Source organism: Diadema setosum, chromosome 8 (genome assembly GCF_964275005.1).
Source record: "Diadema setosum chromosome 8, eeDiaSeto1, whole genome shotgun sequence".
NCBI classification, from domain to species: Eukaryota; Metazoa; Echinodermata; class Echinoidea; order Diadematoida; family Diadematidae; genus Diadema; species Diadema setosum.
Genome location: NC_092692.1, coordinates 35,163 through 58,604, shown reverse-complemented (window position 1 = coordinate 58,604; position 23,442 = coordinate 35,163). Strand labels below are relative to the sequence as shown.

The window sequence follows — 23,442 nt, the reverse complement described above, 5'->3', positions numbered from 1 at the left end:
TCATTGTAAATCTCAAGCCTCATCCACACCTATGTATCCGCTCTTTCTTGCTCACTACATTTGATGAACTCTGTACTGCTCTTTTCTCTCAATCCTATTCTCTCCTTTATTTTCCCTGTCCTACATGTATGTACATGCGTATCCGGGCAATTGCCCCAAGAGGGCAATTACCTCCTGGCTAAATACTGGATAGTGGTAAGGTAAAAGTAAAGATTAGGGTTAGGATTAGGTCTAGGGTTAGGAGTTTGGGTTAGGGTTAGGATTAAGATTAGGATTAGGGCCAGGGGAAGGGTCTGGGGTAATTGCCCAGGGGGTAATTGCCCTAGCCCCATTTACATGTAATACAAGTACTTTTTGTTTCTTATTACTGAGAAAGATTGGTCCTTATGAAGTTTGAAAGATGAAATGTAAACAACTGATTTGTTTTATGTTGTAAAGTATGCATTTCTGCTAGGAATTTGCACTGAATTAATTTTTTTTTTCAGATGTAGGAGATGAGAATATCTATGCTTATAGAAAGTAGGTCCAAGATCAAAATTACATTGGTGTTGATTATCATACATGTACTTTAATCATTCATAAAATCCATTACCATTACTTTATTGTTTTGACAACTCATATGTATCCATTCAGATTTACAAAGTTGCTCATACAATGTCAGATATTGTGAATTTTCCTTTTACATGTGAATGTGTTAGCTGTGTTGAAACACACTACTTCCCTTCGCAAATGTTAACAGTATGCATACACTGCACTTTATTTCTGCGACAGACTGCCATATTAGATCACATCAGTGAGAATGTATGTTGTAACAATTGTCCAGAATTAGTGTCTCAAGTGCTAAATGTGCATTGTGTGGTTTGTATCAGTGTATGTGCATTGTTTGATGTGTATTTCGAGTGATGTTTGTCATTTACCAACATAAATTGGTTAAAAATCCTGTTAACTAATGTTTTCATTTGGTGGTTAAATTAATCGAAGAAATGATTGAGTGCAATTCCACAAAACTTGCTTTAAATCAATCCGACCTCAGTTGGCTTTTGGTAATCACTATACCCAGCAGTTGTGTGGTTCACTTGGAAATCGACTGTCTGCTAAAATTCTATCCAGAGTTCTGAAAGTGTAAATTTGATGGTTTAAATGCAGATATATGAATTTGAAATCCAAAGTGAGATTGTGTGTGTGTGAGTGGTTTTCGTGTTGTTGTTGTTTTTTTTTTTCTAAGAGGACGCAAAACCGCCATTAATTTCTTCCCCATGCATAACATAAAACACATGTTGTAGAGAGTGAAAATGTTACCCTTGTTTTTCCATAGGTAGAAGTACAGTTATGTGGGCGAGTTTGCTGGTCCGGTTCCGGGTTGTGGACCACATTATACTCTACATACGTAGGTCTAGTAGGAGAGTGAATGGTAGGCATATTACGTACCTAAAACTTATCCATTGCAGAGTATATTCTTTACGGTGACTTCCCCTCACCTTTGTAACTACACTTCCAGAAAGAGCATGAACTGGTACAGATACCAAATCAAACATTTACACTCAATCCGTAGAGTTCATTGATAAAGACTGGAATGACAAGTAAAGAAGTTTTTTTTTTTATTTTTTAAAGAGCTCATCTTTCATACAGTTGACTACTTTGCCGACACCAGAAAAAAAATGTCATATTGACATCAACACGAAGCAAGATATGATATTACTTTGATCGGATGGTGAGTAATTTGGTATAAAAAAAAAAAAAAAAAAAAACCCAAAACACATAAAATGTCACCTTCGCATATCATATTTTGAGATATTAAGTTGTTAGATGTACACCTTTTATGTACGGCCTTCTCAGTCGTCCGTTCTCAGTCGTCCGATGCAATCATTTCTGCGTGCATACAAGTATCGGTAACACAATGAATATTTTGCAGTTTCATTGAACAGTCCGTGTTAAAAGTGTTTTGTTTATGTTTGTAAAAAATTGAAAAGCTGAGATTCCAGTACTGATTGCCCAATAGTCTTCTTGCATGTTACGAATCCTTGATTCCCTTGATTGTATGTTTTATTTTGGAAAAGGGATTTTGTTAATTCTCAGGCCCAGGTGATGTATTCACGGTATACATGTGCATATTATGTAATTGATTACTAGAATATTGCAGGTGCCAAGGGAAACAATTTGATTTGCATATTACGCGCGGCAGACCGCTCCAGTGTGAACAGCGTGCCGCTGCGGCAGAGTTTAGCGGCAAACCGCAGGCTGCCGCTGCCGCTGCCGCAAAACCGCTCCAATGTGAACGGCCCTTTACACCGTCACGAGACACAGAGGAGTGCGTTTTGGTTGTTTCGCACGGAGGTATTACAAACGATACACGGGTATTTCGGAGGCATTTATGAAATTGAAACCAATTAGACGAGAATGTAACTACAAAATGTGTATGTACAGTTGCAAATATAGAGAGAGTTAGAGAAGTAGAAGAAGGTAGAGAGGGGAAAAGAAGTATCAGGGCCCTGTTGCATAAACAACCTGAGAAAAACTCAGGTTAGCGGTAGATGTGTACCCGAGTTTTATGGTTAAGTCAATTTCTCTGGTTAAAAAACTAAGGTTACGTTATATCGGCCTTCATTTAATTGAATAATCGTGAACGAGGATGAAAGGGGGAGATATCATGATTTCCTCCGTGTCAGCTAGCTCCGCGCGCACTGTCTGTGTGCAAATTCTGCCGTCTGCATTCATCCGCTATACTTGTACGTAGCTGTTTGCATTTGACGCCGACTCACGATCGTACGATCAACGAACATAAACATTCGAGCGCAAGGCAGAGGACCGGACGGACACCACCGAGCGTGAGCATGTCGAACACAAATGAAGTAAATATGCATTTTTATCAATTTATTTCGTCATGATGGTGACTTCTTAAACCTCCGTAGTCGTAGTCGGGTTAGACTTGTCTTTATCTTTGCTTGCACATACTAATGTGTATGGACATGGTGCCAGTGGACACAGCACAGGCAGGCAGGTCAGAACGAGAGGGAACCGATACGATATCACGATTTGGCCATATATTAATGCATTTGAACCAACTTCTCCGTCGCATTCTTGAGCATGTTTTAAGAAATTTTCCTACTGAATGCACGGGCAAAACCTATAACCGTTAGCAGTTGGTCAGTCAGAAATAGACCATAGACGCTCAAGTCAGAAATACAGTAGGCTAACTATACACAGCCCAGTCGCTGTACATGGTACGTCGCGACAGGGCTGTTTTCGCATAGCGTAACAGTGTCTGGTCGGGCTAGAAATACAGTAGTAACATTAGACGCTTCGCCTTCGCGCTTCTTATTGACTTATTATCCTGTCATTAGTGTCAAAAAAGAAGTACTAACCAGTTAACGTTAGACCTAACTACAATAAGTTCTTATACTCCGCCGAATGATTAGATTTACATTGATTAGGGCCTTGTTAAACCCACAAATGTAAAAACGCCCACAAATGTAAAAACACCCACAAATGTAAAAATACATCGCCCACAAATGTAGAAAATCGACCACAAATGTAAAAATTTAACATCGCCCACAAATGTAGAAAACGCCCACTTATGTAGAAATGATTTCAAACGTCGCCCACAAATGTAAAAACGACAAGTAGATTCCCCATTCTACTATATTATAGTACGTTGATATAGGCCTAAATAGACTCACTTCTTTAGGATAGCAGTGCACTTCTTGTAAAATAACATGTACGTGTTCGAGTGCGTGTGTGTGGGTGGTGGAGAGTTCAGCGGGGGAGATGGATGTGTGTGCGTGTGTCTGTCTGTGTGTTTACGGTGTGCTGCGTGTCACACATTTCCGGCGGGCAGCTGCGCCTCCGGGCAAGTTACGCGGGCTTGTTGCGAGTTAGCCTTTTGTCAAGGCCCTCTCGCTGTATGGTGAAGAGAGCCCGGCTGAGTGGGGTTCGCGCTGGCGTGCTCGGCTGGGCTCGCTTCGCTCGCCCATTACAGCGAGAGGGCCTTGACAAAAGGCTAGTTGCGAGTACGAGCAGTACAATTTCTGCGGACGGACAAAGATGTTAACTGTTAAAGAGTTCCGTACTTGCGTTTTACCTGCTAGACACGTGCCACTTACCTGCCATTTGCATGCCGGCCTGCCATGGAGTATCGTTGCATGTACTACTGTGATAACATGCTTGTCTTCTGTCTGTTTGTGTGTACGTGTGTGTGTGTGTGTGTATGTATGTTTTCCTGCAAGTTTCTGTTTCTGGGCGGCGGGTGAGGACTGCATTACTTATCTGCAAAGGAATCCCTCTCGAAGTAATTTGAAATGGCTGAAAGTCATACAGAATGTCTATTATACTCTCAACTAAACCAGCAGAGAGGCAGTAACTGAACCCTCAACATGCACGCAGATGGCCAGCGACACTGGCAAATCAGACTTGCGTGCGCATCTCCGGGTACTAGTGCGGGCCAACACCACTGCGGGGAGCTCCGGAGGAAAAAAACAAAACAAAACAAAACAAAACAAAAAACCTCCCCTCAAGTCAACCTGCAGGCTGAGACACGATGTGACAAGGCCTTTAATAGTTTTAGAGCTCCAGTTCCCGTATGTCGCTCGTAACTATAAAACGGATCGGCTTCGACAGATCTCACGGAATACATGTATGCAATTAAGTTGCGCGCGTCTAGTAGCAGGTAAGACGCATGAAATAAGGGTCTACATAAACGCACACTTAGTAGAAATACGTCAACCACAATGTAAAAATTTTTTACATTTGTGGTTGATGTTTGAATTTTTTACTACATTAGTGGGCTTTTTTACATTTGTGGGCGCTGTCGTTTTTACATTTGTGGTTGAAATTTTTTTACATTTGTGGGCGGTGTTTTTTACATTTGTGGGCGATTTTTACATTTGTGGGCGATGTATTTTTACATTTGTGGGCGTTTTTACATTTGTGGGCGTTTTTACATTTGTGGGTTCAACAGGCCTACTATTGTAGCACTAAGACGTTAGCAGTCATTACTCTAAATTTACTGCATTAAAGATGAGGCATGAGGTTGACATGAATTACAGTGAAAAATTGATGAAAGTGGGAGGGCATTAATAAAGAAGCCCGACATTAGACAGGTGAATACAGGTGAATAGTTAGTAGTGGTAATTTACTAAGACTCCGTTACGTACCGTAGTACTACTACTACTACTAGTACTACAGTACTACTAGTAGATCCTAGTAGCCTACCATATGGTACATGTATAGTACATCTAACGTTAGGCCCTACATACTTTAAACATTAAACAGTGAGTGTCTTACTACAGGTATCGTTAGGGCCAGCTACCACCATGTATGCCTACACGAGTCGGTAACACAACCGACCGGTTACGTTTGGGTTTGGATGTGCGAGTGCCGTAAACTTTAATGTTAGTACTAACTAACGTTAGTAGTTTTCCATACGGTGGAGTGAGGGATGTTCCAGGCCAAAACCTTGAATAGTGCAACTTGGCCTGGGGGCCGGTGGACTAACCACCCTGAATAGTAACAAAAAAACCTAAAATACATTTCAAATGCACCCACTGTCTTGTTGTAGTAGGCATTGACATTTTCTGAAGTTGGTCTGGACATGTATTGGAAAAATGAACCTTGAAAGTTTAAACTTAAAGTTTGACGGCATTCCACCTTGTAAAAGTGCTGACTAAGTGATACAGAGACTCAAAGCTTGCGTTCGTCGGAATCATCCATAGGTAGGCCCTATCCGTAATTAGATAGACTGTGGTTTCTCTAGAATATACAGTGGGTAGGCCTAGGCCTACTCTTACATGTAGAATGTGTCTGAGCCCTAGCGGACGCTGTCATGTTGTGACATGCTGTGTATCAACATGGCTGTGGGTAGTTAATCAATGTGTAAACTAGCGTTACATGAATACACTGACATTAATTTTCTGTGTGTTATGGGTCATACTGAGTGAGAAAATTCAATCATTCATACATGAATTACATTCTCATGATATTAAGTGCCTTCAAGTAGGGGTGCTGTTCGTTATTCCGATTGTTCGCTATTCTGAAGGTTCATTATTCTGAAGGGTCGTTAATCCGAAACACACAAATTCCCTATACCTAGAGGTTCGTTAATCGGAAAATGAAAAAGGGTTCGTTATTTCGAAAGTTCATTATTTTGAAGATTCGTTAATCCGGAAATGAAATTTGAAAAAATGAACCTTTGGAATAATGAATCATTGGATAAGAGCCTGCGGAATAATGAACCTTCGGAATTAAGGAGCTGTAATCTCAAGTAGTACAGGAGTAGGCGTACGAATTCCTGAGGATCCTAAATTCCTATATTATAGGTACTTTTATAACTTGTTCCACTTATAGATCTACTTATCTGTAAAATTTACATAATGCATGGACCTACATTGTACGTAGGTCTATAAATGTAAGTAATACATGTTGCACTTCTATTAAGATTATTTAACTACTACAACCCAGTACCACAGTATACTGTTAAAACCGATACCAAGTACGTTTGATTGCATCTGGAATATCATCATTTTTTAAAGATCCTACATGACTCTCTACAACTAGGTATAACTTGAAGACAGTTGAAGATAAGAAATGGGACTACCGTGGTACCAAACATGAATCTACATTGAAGTACCGTTACCACAATTTGTATGCTACCGGTACTCATTTATGTTACAACGTTTCTTCTATTCAACAGATTGTACTTAGGTTGAAAGGAGATAATCTTTTGCTAGAGTAGAACACCATCAATTGCCTTCAAAAACATTTCATTGAGGGGTCAGTTATAGCACGATGTCCATCGACCCTGATGTAGTGATAGTGTCCAATAATTAAGTGATAGACCCGACGTACACGTTGTATAGCTGTAACAGTAAAAGAAAATTCTTCATAAAATCCATACCCCAGAGACATAATGAATTAATGCTACCTTCTTTCTTCTTCTATGGAGCTGCTATGCTTACAAGACAGAAGAAGTATGTACACTTGTATGAAAATTTTTGATTACAATTAGGGTAAATTTTTGGTTTGTAGTCAGGGTTGAGGTAAAGCATGAAGTTAGGATATGGCTGAACATAACCTGAATAACCTCGCCATGCATGTATAAAGCCATAATTTTAACGTAACATAAATGCTTACAATACAACTTTAAACCCTAAACATGTCTGATGCTAAAACCTAGGTTTAAAACCTTTATCTTACAATTAATTGAGCATACAACGTTCTGTCAATATACACTGCATTACCTTAAAGTAAAGGACGGTTTAGGCCCATATTATCATCTTTGATAATAGATTTGATTTGAAAAGACGCACTGTGAAATAACATGGCAAAGTATGCAACCCTAACACTAAAACTACACCTCATGTTATTCATGTTAAGATCAAACAAGGTTGATTATTTATGTTCATATTAATCAAGAGATATAAATGCAAAAAATTGTCATAAATGTCAGTTATGATAGCAGTTCTGTTGAGGCTGATGTATTTGATAGTGGAACAGTGGATGACAATAAAATTATATAATTTTTTTAACGATATCACAAATGTATAGGTTTTATCAAGTCCACTTGTACAAGGATTCATAAATCCTAAATGAGTACCATGTTCACTAGCAGTTTTTACTTCTCTTATCTGCATAGACTTCTGCGATGCTAAAGAAGAGGAGGGAGAAGTACACTACACCACAAATCAAATTTGTTTGTGACTACGTGGCTGAGAACCACATGCGTCTATTTGGCCAGCCGGCAAGTGGCTGTGAGAGGGTAATCACCAAACTTGTCTCTTTTTCAAACTTTAAAAAGTTAAAAAAGTTTTATTAATGACCAACAAGATACAGATCGTTTCGAAAAAAGGTAATCCAACTTTGGAGGGTCACCATTTCTTAATTGTCAGCTATGAAGAGCTCAATGTTGCTTGTAAGGAAAGGGGAACTCTTCCTCTTTGTATTGATGATTATGTTGACAATTGTCATTCATGATTGAGCAAATGAACTTCAAAGACAACAATGACAAATTGCACTTTTTCCAAGATTAAATGTTATTGCAAAGGAACAATGCATGTCTCGCTGCATGGATGAGATCTTTCATTGGAAGTGGTCAAAATATCGGGCAAGCCTGCACGACTGCAGATTCGTGTTTTTAGGGTCTCTTCTAACGTTTTATGGTTCACAACCTTCAACAATACCCTATTGTCGATAACTTGGTCCTTCCCATTAGGGCTTAACCATTGTCCAATTTACTGTCTTATAATATTCAAGAAATGGTTTGTCACTGGGAGCTATGTCTTGAATATGAACAGAGAAAATGGACTGTGTGAGTTGCCGTCTGTGGGATTGACCAAGTTTTCGAACGAAAGGCCATTTTCAAGGTTATGGACCATAAAATGTTAGGAGAAAACCTAAAGAAAAACCATAAACACAAATCCTAAATACAAACCTACATTCGTACAGGCTGGTGTACCTAGCAATAACACGTAAACTTGAAAAAAGTGCAATTTGTCATTGTTGTCTTTAACGTTCATATAATCAGTCATGCATGAAAATTGTCAACATAATTAAGGATCAATACAGAGAGGAATAGTTCCCCTTTCCTCACAACCAACACTGTGCTCTTCATAGCAGACAAATTACAAAATGGTAGCCCTCCAAAGTTGGGTTACCTTTTTTGATAAGCTCTGTATTACAGTGCAATGTAAATTATCAGTTTCCACGTATTGTGGATACATCTGCATGCTTTGTTGTACTCAATAATGGAAATAGTGATATGTTATATCTTGCATTATCCACTCGGGAAGTGTTTTCATTTTAAAATGCACTTTTGTGAGTATGTTAAAGATATTAAGAAAGTTATTATCAAGGATCAATTTGATAATAATTAAAATATTGATGTTTTCTGAAAGGGAAAAATTACTGTCTTCTTTATTGACATTCATCAAACATTTCAAAGGTGTCAAAGCAGCGTAGAGAATGCTGGGATACCCTTGCACGTCAGATGGCTGCTATCGGATGTCCTGGAAGAAGCGGGTCAGAGATGAGAATCCTGTGGAGCGACCTGAAGAAAAGAGCGAAGAAGTATGAAGAAGACAGAAATCGAACAGGTAGTTTGACTTATATTTTCATGCTAGAAAGAGACTCTTTAACATTTTTTTTTTACTTCATTTTTGTTTGTGCATTGAGAAAACTAATGCCTGCAATAGATTGACAATGCAGTTTTGTGAATTACAAAATTTATCTAATAATTGAAATATAAAAAAAAAAGAAGTTAAGCTCATATGTCCATAGCGTTGATAACTGCCCTTTTTCTTGAAAATTTTGAAAGTTCCATGATGGGTTTCATTAAATGTATTAACAGTTTGAAGAAAAAAGGGAAAATGGATGGCATTTTTTTCAACATCTTTTTTAAATTTGATTTCCATTCATATAGACATGATGTCATGTAATACAACTTTAACGAGTTGTAAGTCGATGGATCATATTATTTTTGAATTTATGTGTATTAAAACATTTGAAATTACGGTATTTGACTCTTCAAATAGCATGCTTTTGCAAAAAAGTTTATAAAACCTGAAGTAATGAATCCTTAGGTGGAGGAGAGTTCGTGCACAAGGACACTATGGAAATGGTGTTGGCCTCTATGAGAGACACTGTGAGGTTTGGGATCAAAGGAGAGGAGGCAGAGACTGGTGCCTGCCAACAGGTTAGCTGTATGATGTCAGATTACAATTGTCTAGTTAGTATTGTAATGGTTCCTGGTAATTATATGCCCTCATCATGATAGATAAGATCATTTGTTCTTGCCCTTTTACAGAAAAGAACAACTTCCTCAATTTCAAAGTTATGAAGGAGCCTGACTATGTCAGTAGTACTCTCTACACTGAACTCACAGATACCCACTATTACTGCCCTTTATGTACTGTACCTGCCCCCCCCCCCCCATGAGAATTCTCCATACCTGTGGCAATGATTTTGAATATCCATCCTATGCAAGACTCTTGAAGAGACATCCTCTCCTCAGTATCTTTCACGGGAACCACCAAATTTTTGAGACCCTGGAAATGTCAAGGATGTCATCGTTCGTGCTGAAGTACCTCTCTCCTCAACCATTCTTCTTCCATGCAGCATAGTGCCTTCAAATGCAAAGCCAACTGATACAATCATCCATGAGGGTGACACTTTCATCAACAAATCTACAAACCTCTTTCACCATTCTAAGGGCAATGTCAATAACACTACAACTAATGTTCTCATCATTTGCAAAATTTGTATGATCCTGTATATAGGGGGAACCAAGATCATCCTCAAGAGACAGTCATGTAGACGGTACAGAATGCACTGTCAACACAGCCATCATCGTCATTCCACTTGGCCACCAGTTTAATCTTAAATTATAATTTTTTAGACATGATTCTACAGTGTGTCAGATTTGTAGGTACTCATCTGGACACAGCCTGAATGAGCAGAGAGAAACTGAGGAGGAGACAGCTTGGCACCATGCAACTCACTGGCCTCAACATACATTAGATTTATTACTAACAACAAACTTATTTTCAAGTTATTTTCAACTTATTTTTCCTAATTTTTTTAGGAGACAGCTTTTTTAGGAGACAGCTTGGCACCATGCAACTCACTGGCCTCAACATACATTAGATTTATTACTAACAACAAACTTATTTTCAAGTTATTTTCAGCTTATTTTTCCTACTTTTTTTCAGTGATGTCCATACTTTTTCTAGTTGTTGTTGGGATTTTTTTTTTCTTAAAATCCTACTTATTCCTAGTTTTGTGCTTAAAAATGCCCGGGGAAAAAATTGTGCAAGGCTACTTGAATAGCTGACATTCAGAAATTATGAGTAGACTCTAGTTGCAGATTCATAATGGTGGGGAGAGCCTCTTCAGCATGAAAGAGGATAACACAGACCAATCAACCACAAGACTGCTGCCAGCCTCAGCTTTTGCTCCTATGCAGATGTGATTGATCCCACTGATTTTGCAGCATAGACTGGGACTTTGAGTAGCGCTCAACCAGCTCTCATCATCTCTGAAAATTACCTGGTAAGCTTGCCATACACTAACAAGTATGAATTGACATGTGACTTCCAATGAATACAACTGAGGGAAAAAATGCTGCCTACAGCCTGTTTTAATGTATGTAGAATTCCAGTATATCATTTTTCATGCATGTCCCGGCATGCAAATCCTCTGAAACCAGAAATTTCCTTTGCTTTAATATGGTTTACCACAAAAATTATAAGATTTGTATCAAAACAATAAATAACACCTTCACATCCCTTTTACCTGAAATCCTTTTTTCTATAATAATTAACAACGATTGCAATTTGACAAACTTTACATGCAAGGAAGGTTTTCTCTACAAAAACTAGATCTGGTTGATGTGAGAATGAGTAATGCCCCCCCCCCCCCCCAAAAAAAAAAAAAAAATGGATTTGTAGGGACCAATTTGCATAAAACTTGCATATTACTGAGGCTAAATAAAAAAACACCTGGGTTACATAAGTTTTATCATTTTTCAAGAGTTCAAGGAAAGAAAATGTTAGTGGCAAAATTTGTCAAATTTAAAACTTTAAAAGCAAGACTAATGAGTTTTGAATGACTTGTAATATCTGTTTGAGTCACGGGCAGATGGTAGATACGAAAACTAGAAATCTCACAGTATTTGAGTGTGTAGAACTGTAATGGGCTAAGATGGTAGATACGAAAACTAGAAATCTCACAGTATTTGAGTGTGTAGAACTGTAATGGGCTAAGATTTGCAAAACAAAGGTGTTGATGCATTTAATAGTAGATATAATTTCACTTTGTAAGGCTTCTATGTCATGAGACAACCCCTTCTTCATGCATGTCCTGCCTGTATGATTGATAAAGAATGTAATGTGATAACATGTTCTCTCAGAGATTAATACTGAGTGCAACATGTAAGTACAGTGTACATAGTTTAAATTATCCTGTCATTTTGGAATATTTGAAAACATGCATTGTGCTCACATCCTTATTTCCAGTATCCTTCACATTTTGAAATGAAACAACACAATTTTAAATGAATGTAGATAAAAGTGTCATTTTTTATAGCTTTTGTCAAATACCAATATTTGTAATCTTTTCCAAATTTTGGTAAAACACATATATCTGTACAATGCCCAAACATTCAAAATGTAGATAAGAATTGTCATCTTTTAACTGGAAGCGTATAACATACCTTAAGCATTAATGTATAACCCTCACATCATGGAATGTATATGTCATATTTTGTGCGGTAATGATATCATATGGTAGGCATTTATGTCAATCACAGAATGATGTGTTCTCTATGCAGGTATAAGTGATCAAGATTTGTATTGCCTGAACTATTGAACATGCATTACATTGTTCTAAAAATTTATGCCTTTGTTGTATTTTTCAGGGTCTCCTATGAGCAAAAGTGAGGCTGAGGCAGCAGGGTTGTGAGTACAAATGAAGATTAACATGTACCATGAAGAGTTCAGGTGATTATCAACGAAAACTACTCAAAAAAAAAAAAAAACAAACAAAAACAATGGCACATGTCCTGATTTATTCCTAATTTTTTCCTATAATGCCCTAATCTTTTCCTCTCATGTCCTACTAATTTCTACTTCTTTAGAGATTATGTTCCGACTTTATTCCTACTTTTTGTGGAGTCCACCGTAGGTGAGGGGAGACTATGGGATTGACTGCATCGTCTGTCCGTCCGTCCGTCTTCCGTCCATCCGTCCATCCATCGTCCATTGTTTGTCCACCCGTCATCTGTCCGTCAGTCCGTCTGTCTGTCGTCCGTCTGTCCTTCGTCCGTCTGTCCTTCGTCCGTTCGTAACGCTAAACAAACTTCAATAACTCTTTACTCTGGGCTTCAATTGCATTCAAACTTCGAGGGAAGAGGGGTCATACATGGTTCCACATTTCACCATACATGAAGGTCACGTCAAGGTCAAAGCTCACAGGCAGGAGTCAATGAACTTTAGGGCCCAATGTTAAGTTTTTATGGTGCATTTCTGTTATGGGTTATAACTTTTGATCCATAGGTGTATTTATAACCAAACTTGGATGGTAGATGTCCCTTGGGGAGTGGATGGTCACCACAAGGTCAAAGGTCACAGGCAGGGGTGAACGAATTAAAAGGGCCCAATGTTTAGTTTTTGTGGCACGTTTCTTTTTTTCCCATAAATTTTAACCCTTTTATATCTCCGTTTATCTGTTATCTCTTTTTTTTATAATCTGTTAGATCCCATTCGCGTACATTTCGTGTACGGAAATGGGCGAGACACATTATGACACTTGCCTTGTTTGTATTATCCCTCTTAAGCAATAGCAGGAACTGCTCTTTTTAGACCTTGCAAGGGAAAATTTTGCTTGAAATTAATAATATATAAGCTCATCAAGCATCACCAAAATCAATGATACAATATCAATTTTAGAACAGCGAACTGTACAGGAGAGAGTTTTGCTCGAGGAATAGGCCCATTGTAGGGTTGTAGAGAAATGTTTCGTTTATTTCTTTCAGTCAAATGTGTTAAATGTGTGGAAATGTAAAAGCAGTGATTTCAACCAAAAGTTGTTTTATTAAAAGAGCAGATAAGTTTGACATTTAAAGATAATGTAAAGTTTTGGTACCTCAAAAGGTTCCCTGAGTTTCCTTGTCTTAGTTTGTGTTTCATATAACTGACACTGTGAGACTTACTTGCCCCAAAGTGCTCTCATGTCTTCGTAATTATGCAATAATGGTTTCATACCAGATTAGAGCGGGCTCTGAAAAATTCGAACGAGCTGTTAGTTTGACTCGACGCGGTACCACGAGAATCAATATACACGTATTGTACGAAACCATTAATGCTTGATTTCTAAGACATGAGACCACTTTGGGGAGAGTAAGTCTCACAGTGTTAGTTATATGAAAGGTCCTTTAACCTGAAACACAAACTATGGCAAGAAAACCCAGGGAAACTTTTGAGGTAACAAGACTTTATACATGTATCATCTTTAAATTGGTTTGAAAAAGGTACAATTGCAGCCATAAATTTGATTGTGATTACACATTAAATGTATTTCAAGGGATTGCAGTATCAATGATGTTATATTGGCTTACATTTCGAATTCATTCAGCATACTTTGCTAGAATAACTAATTTAATGAAGATATGATGACACCATTTTAAATTCTGTAGTATGAGACAGCCAGTTGCAAGTGCACTGTACTTGCTGTTGCTAGGAATTATTGAGAGAAATCTCTCCAGCCGAATATCATTATTTTCTTTTGAAGCCATTTTTTTTTTTTTACCCTCAACTATGTTCATTGTTTCTCAATGATTTAAAGGATGAATAAACTAACCGTAAAATTACATCAGGCTGAGTGCAGTTTTCTTGGAGTGCTGCCCCCATCAACTTAACCCATGCTCTCGATGCTCATTTACCCCATGTAATAAATGTTATTTCTAGCAACTTCCTCCTCTCATTTCCATAATCTCATTTCACTTACTAACATACATACACACATAGTGCTTGTATACATTATGTGATTTGTGTATGGTTGTAAATTACTTATATATAGGTATATATATAAGTATATACATACATACATATGTGATGTGTGTGTGCTTGTGTGTGTGTGTGTGTGTGTGTGTGTGTGCATGTGTGTGTATGTGAGTTTGTGTATGTAATATAGTGTATTTACCCATTCATCTAATTTCACCCCAAATCTCTCTTCATTGTGATGTTCACATTCTTGTCTTATCTTGCTCGCTGATTCTTTTCATCCTTCACAGGTTTCCCTTCTTTTAAGTCAACCTCACACACTCTTTTGCTCACGACTTTTGTAACCCCCTCCCTTTTTAACCCAGTCACCTCTTTCATTGTATGACTCCCTGATTGACAGCTTACCAAACCTGTTTTCTTCATTGTGTCTCCCCATCCACTTCATGATAGAACTTGTTTTGTTGTCTGTAGTTAACATAATGTGTCTGAATGTGCATTACATTTTTCATGTTTTATGTGACAAATGTTCTCTTAGAAGTCAAGAAATCATAACCTGTTCAATTCTAAGTTACTCCCTTGTCTTAATATGTTCTGGATGTGATACTGAGTAGTAAAGTAAATCAGCGTTATGTTATTATAATGAATATTCAATTATACACTTTTTTAAAGAGAACAATCTATTAACAAATGTATAGGGTACATTTTTCATTTCTTTATTTGTTTTCGATATATCAAGAAGTGTGCTCTTAAGATAATTATGTTTGTAGGAAATTATGAAGACCATGATATTACCATACTCCCTTGTTGACCAACAGAAGTATATGCAAACCCCGTAACATCAGCATAAATCATAACACCATTGGATTCAACTTGCTAGGGACATGCAGTTCCAAAACATATTTATGCTTTCAATTGGAGTTTTAAAGGCAATACCAATAGCAGTGTGATCACACAAAATGTAATAAGTTCTGATATGCCATATACTGAAATATGATTTTTAAAAAAATGGAATTATTCCTTAAAAAATTAACTACAACAATTACAAAATATCTAAATTGAAACAATGCAAAACAGTGAGAATGACGTACAGCTATATTACCTACAAAGTGAAATCTTGAAGTGTACATGCACATTGTAGATAGTTTATTATATCAACCTTTGTGTTCATTCTTAAATGATACAATAATATTGCATACAATGTTTTACCTCAGACAATACATCATGTGCCATGTTCTTGGGCACTTTTGTCAGGCTTTGGTGTCTTGTGCAATTGGTATTGCAATCTATACTCTTGTCTTTTCTCATATTTCAGGTGACAACAAATAAAGTTTTTACAGGCATTCGTTTGTGTATGTGATTGAGATGATACATTAAAGTTAAACTAAATGAGATCCAGTCAGACATTTTACATTAATTGATGACCACAACACTCATTGAGGTTTTTACCAATATCAAAGAATTTGGCTTTCTGCTTGCTATTTTCACACTATTTACACACTATTTACAGCATTCACAGAATTCTGAGGCATGTGCCATCCTCCAGGGCATGTCGTCAGACGTGAACGAAATCGAGGAGGATGTGGAAGAAACCATCACAAACAAGCCACAGAAAAGGAAGGCAGATAATCACTTTGAGTATCAGGAGCGACTGCTGGAGATTCAGCAGGCGATGCTCAAAACACAGCAGGAGACCCTTGACACTTTCAAGGAAATGCTGATCGTAATGAAGAAGTTTGCAAATACGCAAGAGCATTACCCCTCATTCTAAGGGATGTTATAAATTACATTTGATAGGGTCATGAATTTTCTGTTCCATATCTAGTTCTATTGTTTTCTTATTGTTTTCCACTTCACTTCTTAATTATTCATTTGACTCAAATGTGAAGTTTATGATTCCTGAAAATATTTCAATGACATTTCTTCAACAAGGTAAACCCCACCCTCTGCAATAATCTGGAGCAAACTTCGATTCTTAACATTTTTACAGTCAAACATTATAACCAAAGTTTAATCAGAAGCATATCAAAATGACATGAACTTGTGATAATGAGGTGGGCATGATACCCACTGCCCCTTAAAATGCCCAAATGATGTAGGCTAACTTAAGATTCTAATGTGATGCAATCTTTGACATCTAACGTTCATTTTGAATCCTATCTAGTTCAGTGCATTCCAGTAAGCTGGTAACAAGCAGTTGATGCAGATGTTATTTAAAACACTGACTCATCTGTAATAGAGAAACTTGCAAGATGATTATATTTTTTTTCCTTGAAAGATGGAATGAATATTAGTAATTTCTCATTTCAGAACAGTATTTTCAGTCATAGCCTTCAGTGCAAATCTCCACTTAAGAGATATACAATGTACATGTATGTTACCATGTAGGGTAATGAGTGAGCATTTACTTTCCATTCATTTATGAAAAGTAGTTGTTGATGATATCTCTTCTGAGCGCTGTTCCAGTTGCTTCATGTCCATCTTGCTCTTCGTCATCAGCCTCTTCAGGTGCATCCTCTTCAATCTGTACTTGAGGTTCGTTTAAGTCCTTGCTTACGTTGTACAACACGCAACAGGCTACAATCACATCACATGCCCTGTCAGCGGCCATTTGGATTCCCTGTCCTAATAAGCAACGGAACTTATTCTTTACCTGTCCATTGACCTGCTCTATCACAATCCGTGTTCTGCAGTGTGCGCTGTATGAAATAATGACATCGAAAGTTAATAATCATTAGATTTAGTTTGACGAGGTTAAAATGATGGCACAATATTGGTGCACATGAGAATGATGTAGTGCAGAACAAACCATTTTAAGAGGACTTCAAATTTTATTTGATTAATATTGGGTTAGAAATGACTGAAACATCCAAAAACAAATTGTGAAAAACAAAGAGATCGTAAGAAAGTGTGGGTCCCACATTTCATTCGAATTGCTCTTTTTTTGGTATCTCACCCATGTTTAAATCACTTTTCATCAAATAAACATTGAATTCCTCATGGAATTACACGCTCTTTCATATTTCATAAGATATTTCTCATTATCTCACCAAAAAAATTTAGAAACCTTAAATTAGGTCTCAACCAAAACTACACGATCCCTTTAACTCTCATTCAGACATGGCAGTTGGGTTGCAGTAAGTTGTTGGTTTTTTTTTTTTTTTTTGTTCTATATTAGGGAAAGAAGTGTTTTTTACACAAGGTATGTTTCAGCTAGATTATTATGATATCTTTACATGCAGAAGAATGAAATATTACCATACATCAAAACAGCATAATGGTGATATTCAAACTGTAATATATTAACATGAGTTAATGGAAATGGATGTTGGTATGGAGATTGAATATTCACCCGGAAATTATAGTCTTGCATTTGACAGTAAAACTTGCATTTAACTTTTCTAATTGCCATTTCAACAACAGTGGTGTTTAGGTAAATGCTTATTGCGAGAGTTGTATATGAAGAAATCATATGCTTACATATACATGAAATTGTATTATTTTATTGTAGAATTTCTGAATATTTATATTTGATAGCAATAAAGCAACTGTTGTTATCAGTATTTGAGATTATCACTCAAGTTTTCTCTTTACTTACCGGTTGTATGCCCTTTCAGCATTAGTCTGTGGGTCTCGCAATGGAGTCATGAGCCAAGTTTGCAGTCTATACCCCGAGTCTCCAACAAGGATTCCTTCGAGTTCCCCTTCTCTGAATCTCCTTTCCAGGACACTGTTCTGTAATGAAAAGATTTATGTAAACATTGATAAAAAATGAAATAGATGATTGGGCAAAAGGGAAAAGAAAATGAGAGTGACTGAAATTTCTAAATACTTTTTTATTATGTTTCAGAAATTACCAACTTATTAAATTTTAAGTACATTTTATTTAAAGATTTATTCTGCACACAGCATTCATGTTTCTATAAACTACAATAATTATGACATAAAGTAGGAAATGAGAGTTCATGCATCGCTGTGTTGGTCTTTCCTAACTTACACTCTTGATAGTACAGACCTCATGAATATGATGTTTGCTTGCTTTTTATCATGTGAGCATGAAAAGATAATGACATAAATAACTTTTTAGGATAAATTGATTTCAAGCCAATTCCATCTTTCATGCCACGTATATACTGACCCTCAAGATCCGGCTGTCGTGTGTGGAACCCGGCCACCTCGCCACCACATTTGTTATTTTGTATTTCCAGTCACATACAATCTGCACATTGATGGAATGCTTCCCTTTTCTATTGACGAATACATATTCGTCGTCGCCAAGTGGAGCACCATGGAGCTCGACGTGTGTGCAGTCGATCGCCCCAACGACATTCGGGAATCCGGCAAGTTCGTAGAAACCAATCTGGGCTGCCCTTACCTCCGCCATTGTTTCCGGAAACTTGATCACCTGTTGATGAACAATAAGATTTTATATTTTCAGTATATAGATTCTATGCCATCTCTCTCTCTATCTCTCTCAGTATATAGACTTTATATCATATACATTATAACTATGGATCCAGCTTATGGGAGACATTATATACTCATAACTACATTATGGAGGCACTTGACCTTTAGGAGGCAATTTTTAATGTATTAACTGGGCCAATATTATTTCCCATTCAATCGCATGATCTAAAGCAGACATCTCTTATTTATGCAAATTCTTCCTGAAGCTGGATCCAGAGTTATTTACGAGAGTTTTCATATATACATATATGTATATATAATATATATATATATATATATATATATATACTGTATATATATATATATATATATATATATATCTGTATATATATATATATATATATATATAGATACATATATATATATATATATATATATATATTCATATTATTATTTTAGTGATCGTGATATCTGTAATCTCATTGATCAATCACACTCGGACCAACCACTGAATAACTTTCCGTATTCCGTGATATGACGTTATGATATTACACAGCTAGGTGTGCGTGTATGTGTGAGCGCATAATCAACTCGCGAGACAGCCGGCAATTTCAACAACATTCACAAGAGGAAATCAGCCAGAAGAACGTTAGCACTTATACACTTAAGAAGATAAAATCGTTACCCCGTGCTTTTTCTTACGAACTGGTAATATCTACGGTCTGGCGCCATATTCCATTCAGCCTACAGCCTCGTGGAATATGGCACCAGACCATGGATATTTGCCCATTTTTCTGGATCAAGCAGGGGTTAAATAATATCTTTGAAACATTAAGAAGTAAGAACTTCAGTGCATTTTTAAGATGTATATACATACGTGATAAAAAATATCATTTAAAACATAAACACTCTCCTGTCATTGTAGAGGTCTTTTAGTCAATCAAGTATAGGTAGCTAAGGAACAAGTGCAATGAAAATCAGAAAACCCATTCAAAAGTTATGAAATTAAATAATGTATTTGCACAATCACTGCATGCTGGATAAGAGGACTATACTGCAGTGAATGATATGGATTGTGTAGGCCTACAGTGATTATAACGAAAATATAAAGAAAAAATTAATGAAATATTACTTTTAGAAAAAAAAAAGTATGGTACACATTTTCTCGACTTGTCAATGACATAATTACTAGTATATCGCATTAAGGGTGGTAACATTCTCCCTTGCCTTCTGAAAGAGGAAATTTAATATTTCATTTATTATGCGAGAAAAGTGAAAATATCTAGAATTATTTTTATCGTATGATAGCGTAAGTTGTATAGCTGTCTTCTCATCCAGCATTGACTTCGCAGAAACCTCACTTTGATAATAACTTTCAAACGAATTGTCCGATTTTGCTCAAACCCTTGCTGATGTGTTCTATTTATATTACTGCATTCACTCAATCCACATGTCTATGTGAAGGTCAAGTAGTCCTTTAATTTGACTGGCTTACTGCGCGATCGATTTAGCGAGCGATCTCTTGTTCCTGTACTATCGATTTAGTATAGTTACCATAGAGATAGATATGTGAGCTAACTGTGCATATACTGTAATGCATTATTACATGAACATAACTACAGTGCACAGTGGTGTATCTCCTCGCTGCGTTGCTGCAGCTGTTTACAGACTTTTGCCACAGAAGCTCAAAAAAGAAATGCTGCCTGCTGGGAACCGAATGGTCAAATTACCGGTACTGTCAGAACCGAAGGTGAGCATAGGGCATTTACGACAAAAAATGGATTATTTAGGGCTTATAAATTTAAAAATCCAAGTTCCAACACGCCAACAGGTGCGCGTGCATGACGTGCACCATGCATGCCATAGCCTCAGAAGGCTCAGCTCGCTCACAGAGACACGACGTACATACCCTTACGCTCGTAGCCCTTGCTGGCAGTATACATTTAACCCTACGCAAATCTGTACTTATCGGACTACGTTACATACGATGACCGAAGATGCGTGTGCATGTAAAGGATGGGTGGTCATTTCACGTTACACTATTTTTGTGTCTAGTGGGTATTACTGTGAAGTATACTTAGCATGAACTTAAATGCAACAAGAGTAGTGTCATGATTCCTATTCCGACTAAGTTGATGATTGGTGTTCACAAACTCGGGAGGGAGATTGCATTTAGCCATAACGCAGCGCGGAGCGCACTACTACACAGCCCGAGGACGGCGCTGCTCAGTCAGTCAGTGCAGGGTACCCGGCGGCGGGGGTGACCGTGGACCGACGGATTTCACCAGACTCGCTCGCTCGGTCAGTACCGTACTAGTAGCTAGACCCTATGTGTGAGTATTGTACTTCATTAGACCTTCAGGTAGACTTCTATCACACTAGTACTATTTATGTCGTAGTACATTTATGTAATAAATGCTGGGATATTTGTAAATTTGTATAGTATACTCTAGTACACGCAAAGCCTAGTCAAAACAATGGGTGTCAATTAAGCTCACATTCACAGTCAATGATTGAATGTTCTCATTAATAAAAACAGCCTTATCTACAACCAAACAATTATTATGAATGAAGATCAAAATAAGACTTACTTCATCCTTCATTTCACACAAAGCCAAGGTGACTTTCCTGATGGTTCGTGACGCCGTCGACAGATGTACGCCATGGATGCAGCTCGTGTCGTCAATCACTGCTCCAGTGGCATAATACCGCAATGCTACAAACACTTGCAAGCTTGGTGAAAGCGCCTTGTTTCTCTGCGTTTCTGGTTGAAGTTGTCCAGCCAAACGGTCTATGATGTTCATGCAACCGTTCCTTGTAAATCTGTACAGCTTATACATTTGGCTGTCTGAAAACACATCAAAAGGGTGCGTTCGATCTCGAAAAACGCGCTCTCTTCTCCGAGCAGCTAGGTTTATTGCCTCAAAGATGGCCGCCATGGTTACAAGTGAGACTTAACCGGAGAAATTTATATGTAACCTTTGGTCAGACAGCTAAGGTTAAATAACCTGAGTTTTTCAACCATTAACCGGGGAAAAACTACGGTAAATCTTTATGCAATGGAAAAACTCTGGTTAAAAATTCTTAACCGGAGTTTCTGGGTTTAACCATGAAAAAAACTCCGGTTAAGGTTTTATGCAACGGGGCCCAGGTTGAAGTCTTGTATCTGTCTGTCTCTGTATTTATTTGCAGTTATGTCAAGAACCTAATGACCGTGACACAATGCACACATTCTTTTCCTTCTTTCCACATGATATAAAGTACCGAAAATATGGAATCTGGTGTTATGGTGAGCAGTGTGGTGGTACAATATCCAGTTGATACTGCTCTGTAGAAGGGTAAATAATTTTGCAATTAGAATGGAGAAATAAGTTTGATTTGAAGGTTAGTATTTGCAACTGAATGAATTAACCCCACTACTCGGTAAAAATAATGTGCAAAACAAAATGCAGGAATATCAGCTAACCTCTTTATTCTAAATATCATGTTATCCTGCACAAAACTCTTATCCGAGATTCTTTTTCTTTTTTCGCTATGGAGAAACATTATCACTGAAGATTATAATTCAAATGTACCTTAATGAGACACTGAGACCGACACCAGTAGTAAGACCCTTAGGTTATCAATAGGGTCCCGCCGGAATTGAACCTCCCACGGTCATCTAGTTGAGGTGTCTATGTTTTTATCATGTACTTTTTTTGTCTGGATCTGTCTATCTCTGTATGGAGTTATGTCAAAAACCTAATGACAGTGATACATCATTTTTGTATACTAGTACATGGTTTTATTTGCAGAAAAAAAAACCTCATAAATATTGTGTTGTATGTCTTTAAAAAAAAAATTATTCAGCATCACAGATGAGAAGAACATGTTGCTTATTCTCGTTCGAATTGATTTCATTGTGAAGAAGAGCCTATAACATCGAATGAATTTCAAATGAAGAATATCCCACAAACAGTGGGTGTGTCTTTCTTGCTGTAGCTGAGAAATATGAGTTGCTAGACAGGTTATTATACCTTGGGTTGAGTGCATCCCTTATTGCACAGGCTGTATGGTTTCACTGGTTTTCTCTCTCCCCTCTCCCTCTCTGTCACTCCTTCTACACCTGTTTCACGTCATCCAAAACAGTCACTGTTTTGTTATGTCAGTAAGCTTTGGATTTGAGATTTGCGTGTCTTAGTTCGAAAGAAATGTTGTGTGCAATATTTTGTTTTTTTCTTTCTGCTAGGGAGATTCTTGGTATCTAAAATAAGACGAGAGTTACGGCGCTTCTCTCAGAGTGGATTTGTCAAGTGCGAATGCCAGAACGCTAGACGTCTGATCTTGCCGCTATCAATTCATCAATTGCAGTGAAAGGCTGTGGCCAATGTCAACAGTGCCTTGTGTTTTTTCTCTCGTCTCGACTCGACTGACACAAGCACTCCATAGTGTAAATTGACTGCATACTGAAGAAGTATTCAGTGCCTTTCCCTGATTACTTGACTTGATTCAGCATCTGTGGGCATAAAGTTCCTCTAACTTTATTTGCGACACGGTACTTGTGTGTGACTGA

The 23,442-nt window shown here is 37.4% G+C and overlaps 2 protein-coding genes and 1 long non-coding RNA gene across 4 annotated transcripts; 2 read left to right on the top strand and 1 right to left on the bottom strand.

Moving 5' to 3' along the window:
* Window positions 1–2,736: 2,736 nt before the first annotated feature.
* LOC140231491 (uncharacterized) lies at window positions 2,737–18,175 on the top strand. 2 transcript variants are annotated; one of them, XM_072311621.1, is made up of 5 exons: window positions 2,737–2,849; window positions 7,628–7,750; window positions 8,933–9,083; window positions 9,570–9,682; window positions 15,994–18,175. In XM_072311621.1, exons 1-5 carry the CDS (start codon window positions 2,832–2,834, stop codon window positions 16,252–16,254), a joined length of 666 nt encoding a protein of 221 aa, XP_072167722.1. In that variant the 5' UTR covers window positions 2,737–2,831; the 3' UTR covers window positions 16,255–18,175. The 2 variants fall into 2 exon arrangements, with proteins under 2 accessions (XP_072167722.1, XP_072167723.1); XM_072311622.1 differs by lacking the exon at window positions 2,737–2,849 and adding an exon at window positions 6,581–6,647.
* On the top strand, window positions 9,974–14,353 carry LOC140231897 (uncharacterized). Its single transcript, XR_011901460.1, has 2 exons — window positions 9,974–11,037; window positions 12,404–14,353. It is a non-coding gene; the product is annotated as an uncharacterized lncRNA (long non-coding RNA).
* On the bottom strand, window positions 16,821–21,829 carry LOC140231490 (putative nuclease HARBI1). Its single transcript, XM_072311620.1, has 4 exons — window positions 21,482–21,829; window positions 18,622–18,888; window positions 18,082–18,218; window positions 16,821–17,182 (listed from the first exon to the last, which is right to left on the bottom strand). The coding sequence occupies exons 1-4, from the start codon at window positions 21,827–21,829 to the stop codon at window positions 16,903–16,905; spliced, it is 1,032 nt and encodes a 343-aa protein (XP_072167721.1). The 3' UTR covers window positions 16,821–16,902.
* Window positions 21,830–23,442: the final 1,613 nt, after the last annotated feature.

Bases quoted from the DNA above. Each gene is read 5' to 3' on its own strand.
- LOC140231491 (XM_072311621.1), top strand. The intron at 7,751-8,932 runs GTAATCACCAAA...AACATTTCAAAG, and splicing joins CGGCAAGTGGCTGTGAGAGG to GTGTCAAAGCAGCGTAGAGA. The intron at 9,683-15,993 runs GTTAGCTGTATG...CACTATTTACAG, and splicing joins AGACTGGTGCCTGCCAACAG to CATTCACAGAATTCTGAGGC.
- LOC140231490 (XM_072311620.1), bottom strand. From the start codon at position 21,829: ATGGCGGCCATCTTTGAGGCAATAAACCTAGCTGCTCGGAGAAGAGAG. The intron at 18,889-21,481 runs GTAAGTCTTATT...GTTCATCAACAG, and splicing joins TGTGTGAAATGAAGGATGAA to GTGATCAAGTTTCCGGAAAC. The intron at 17,183-18,081 runs GTAAGTAAAGAG...TATTTCATACAG, and splicing joins GCTGAAAGGGCATACAACCG to CGCACACTGCAGAACACGGA.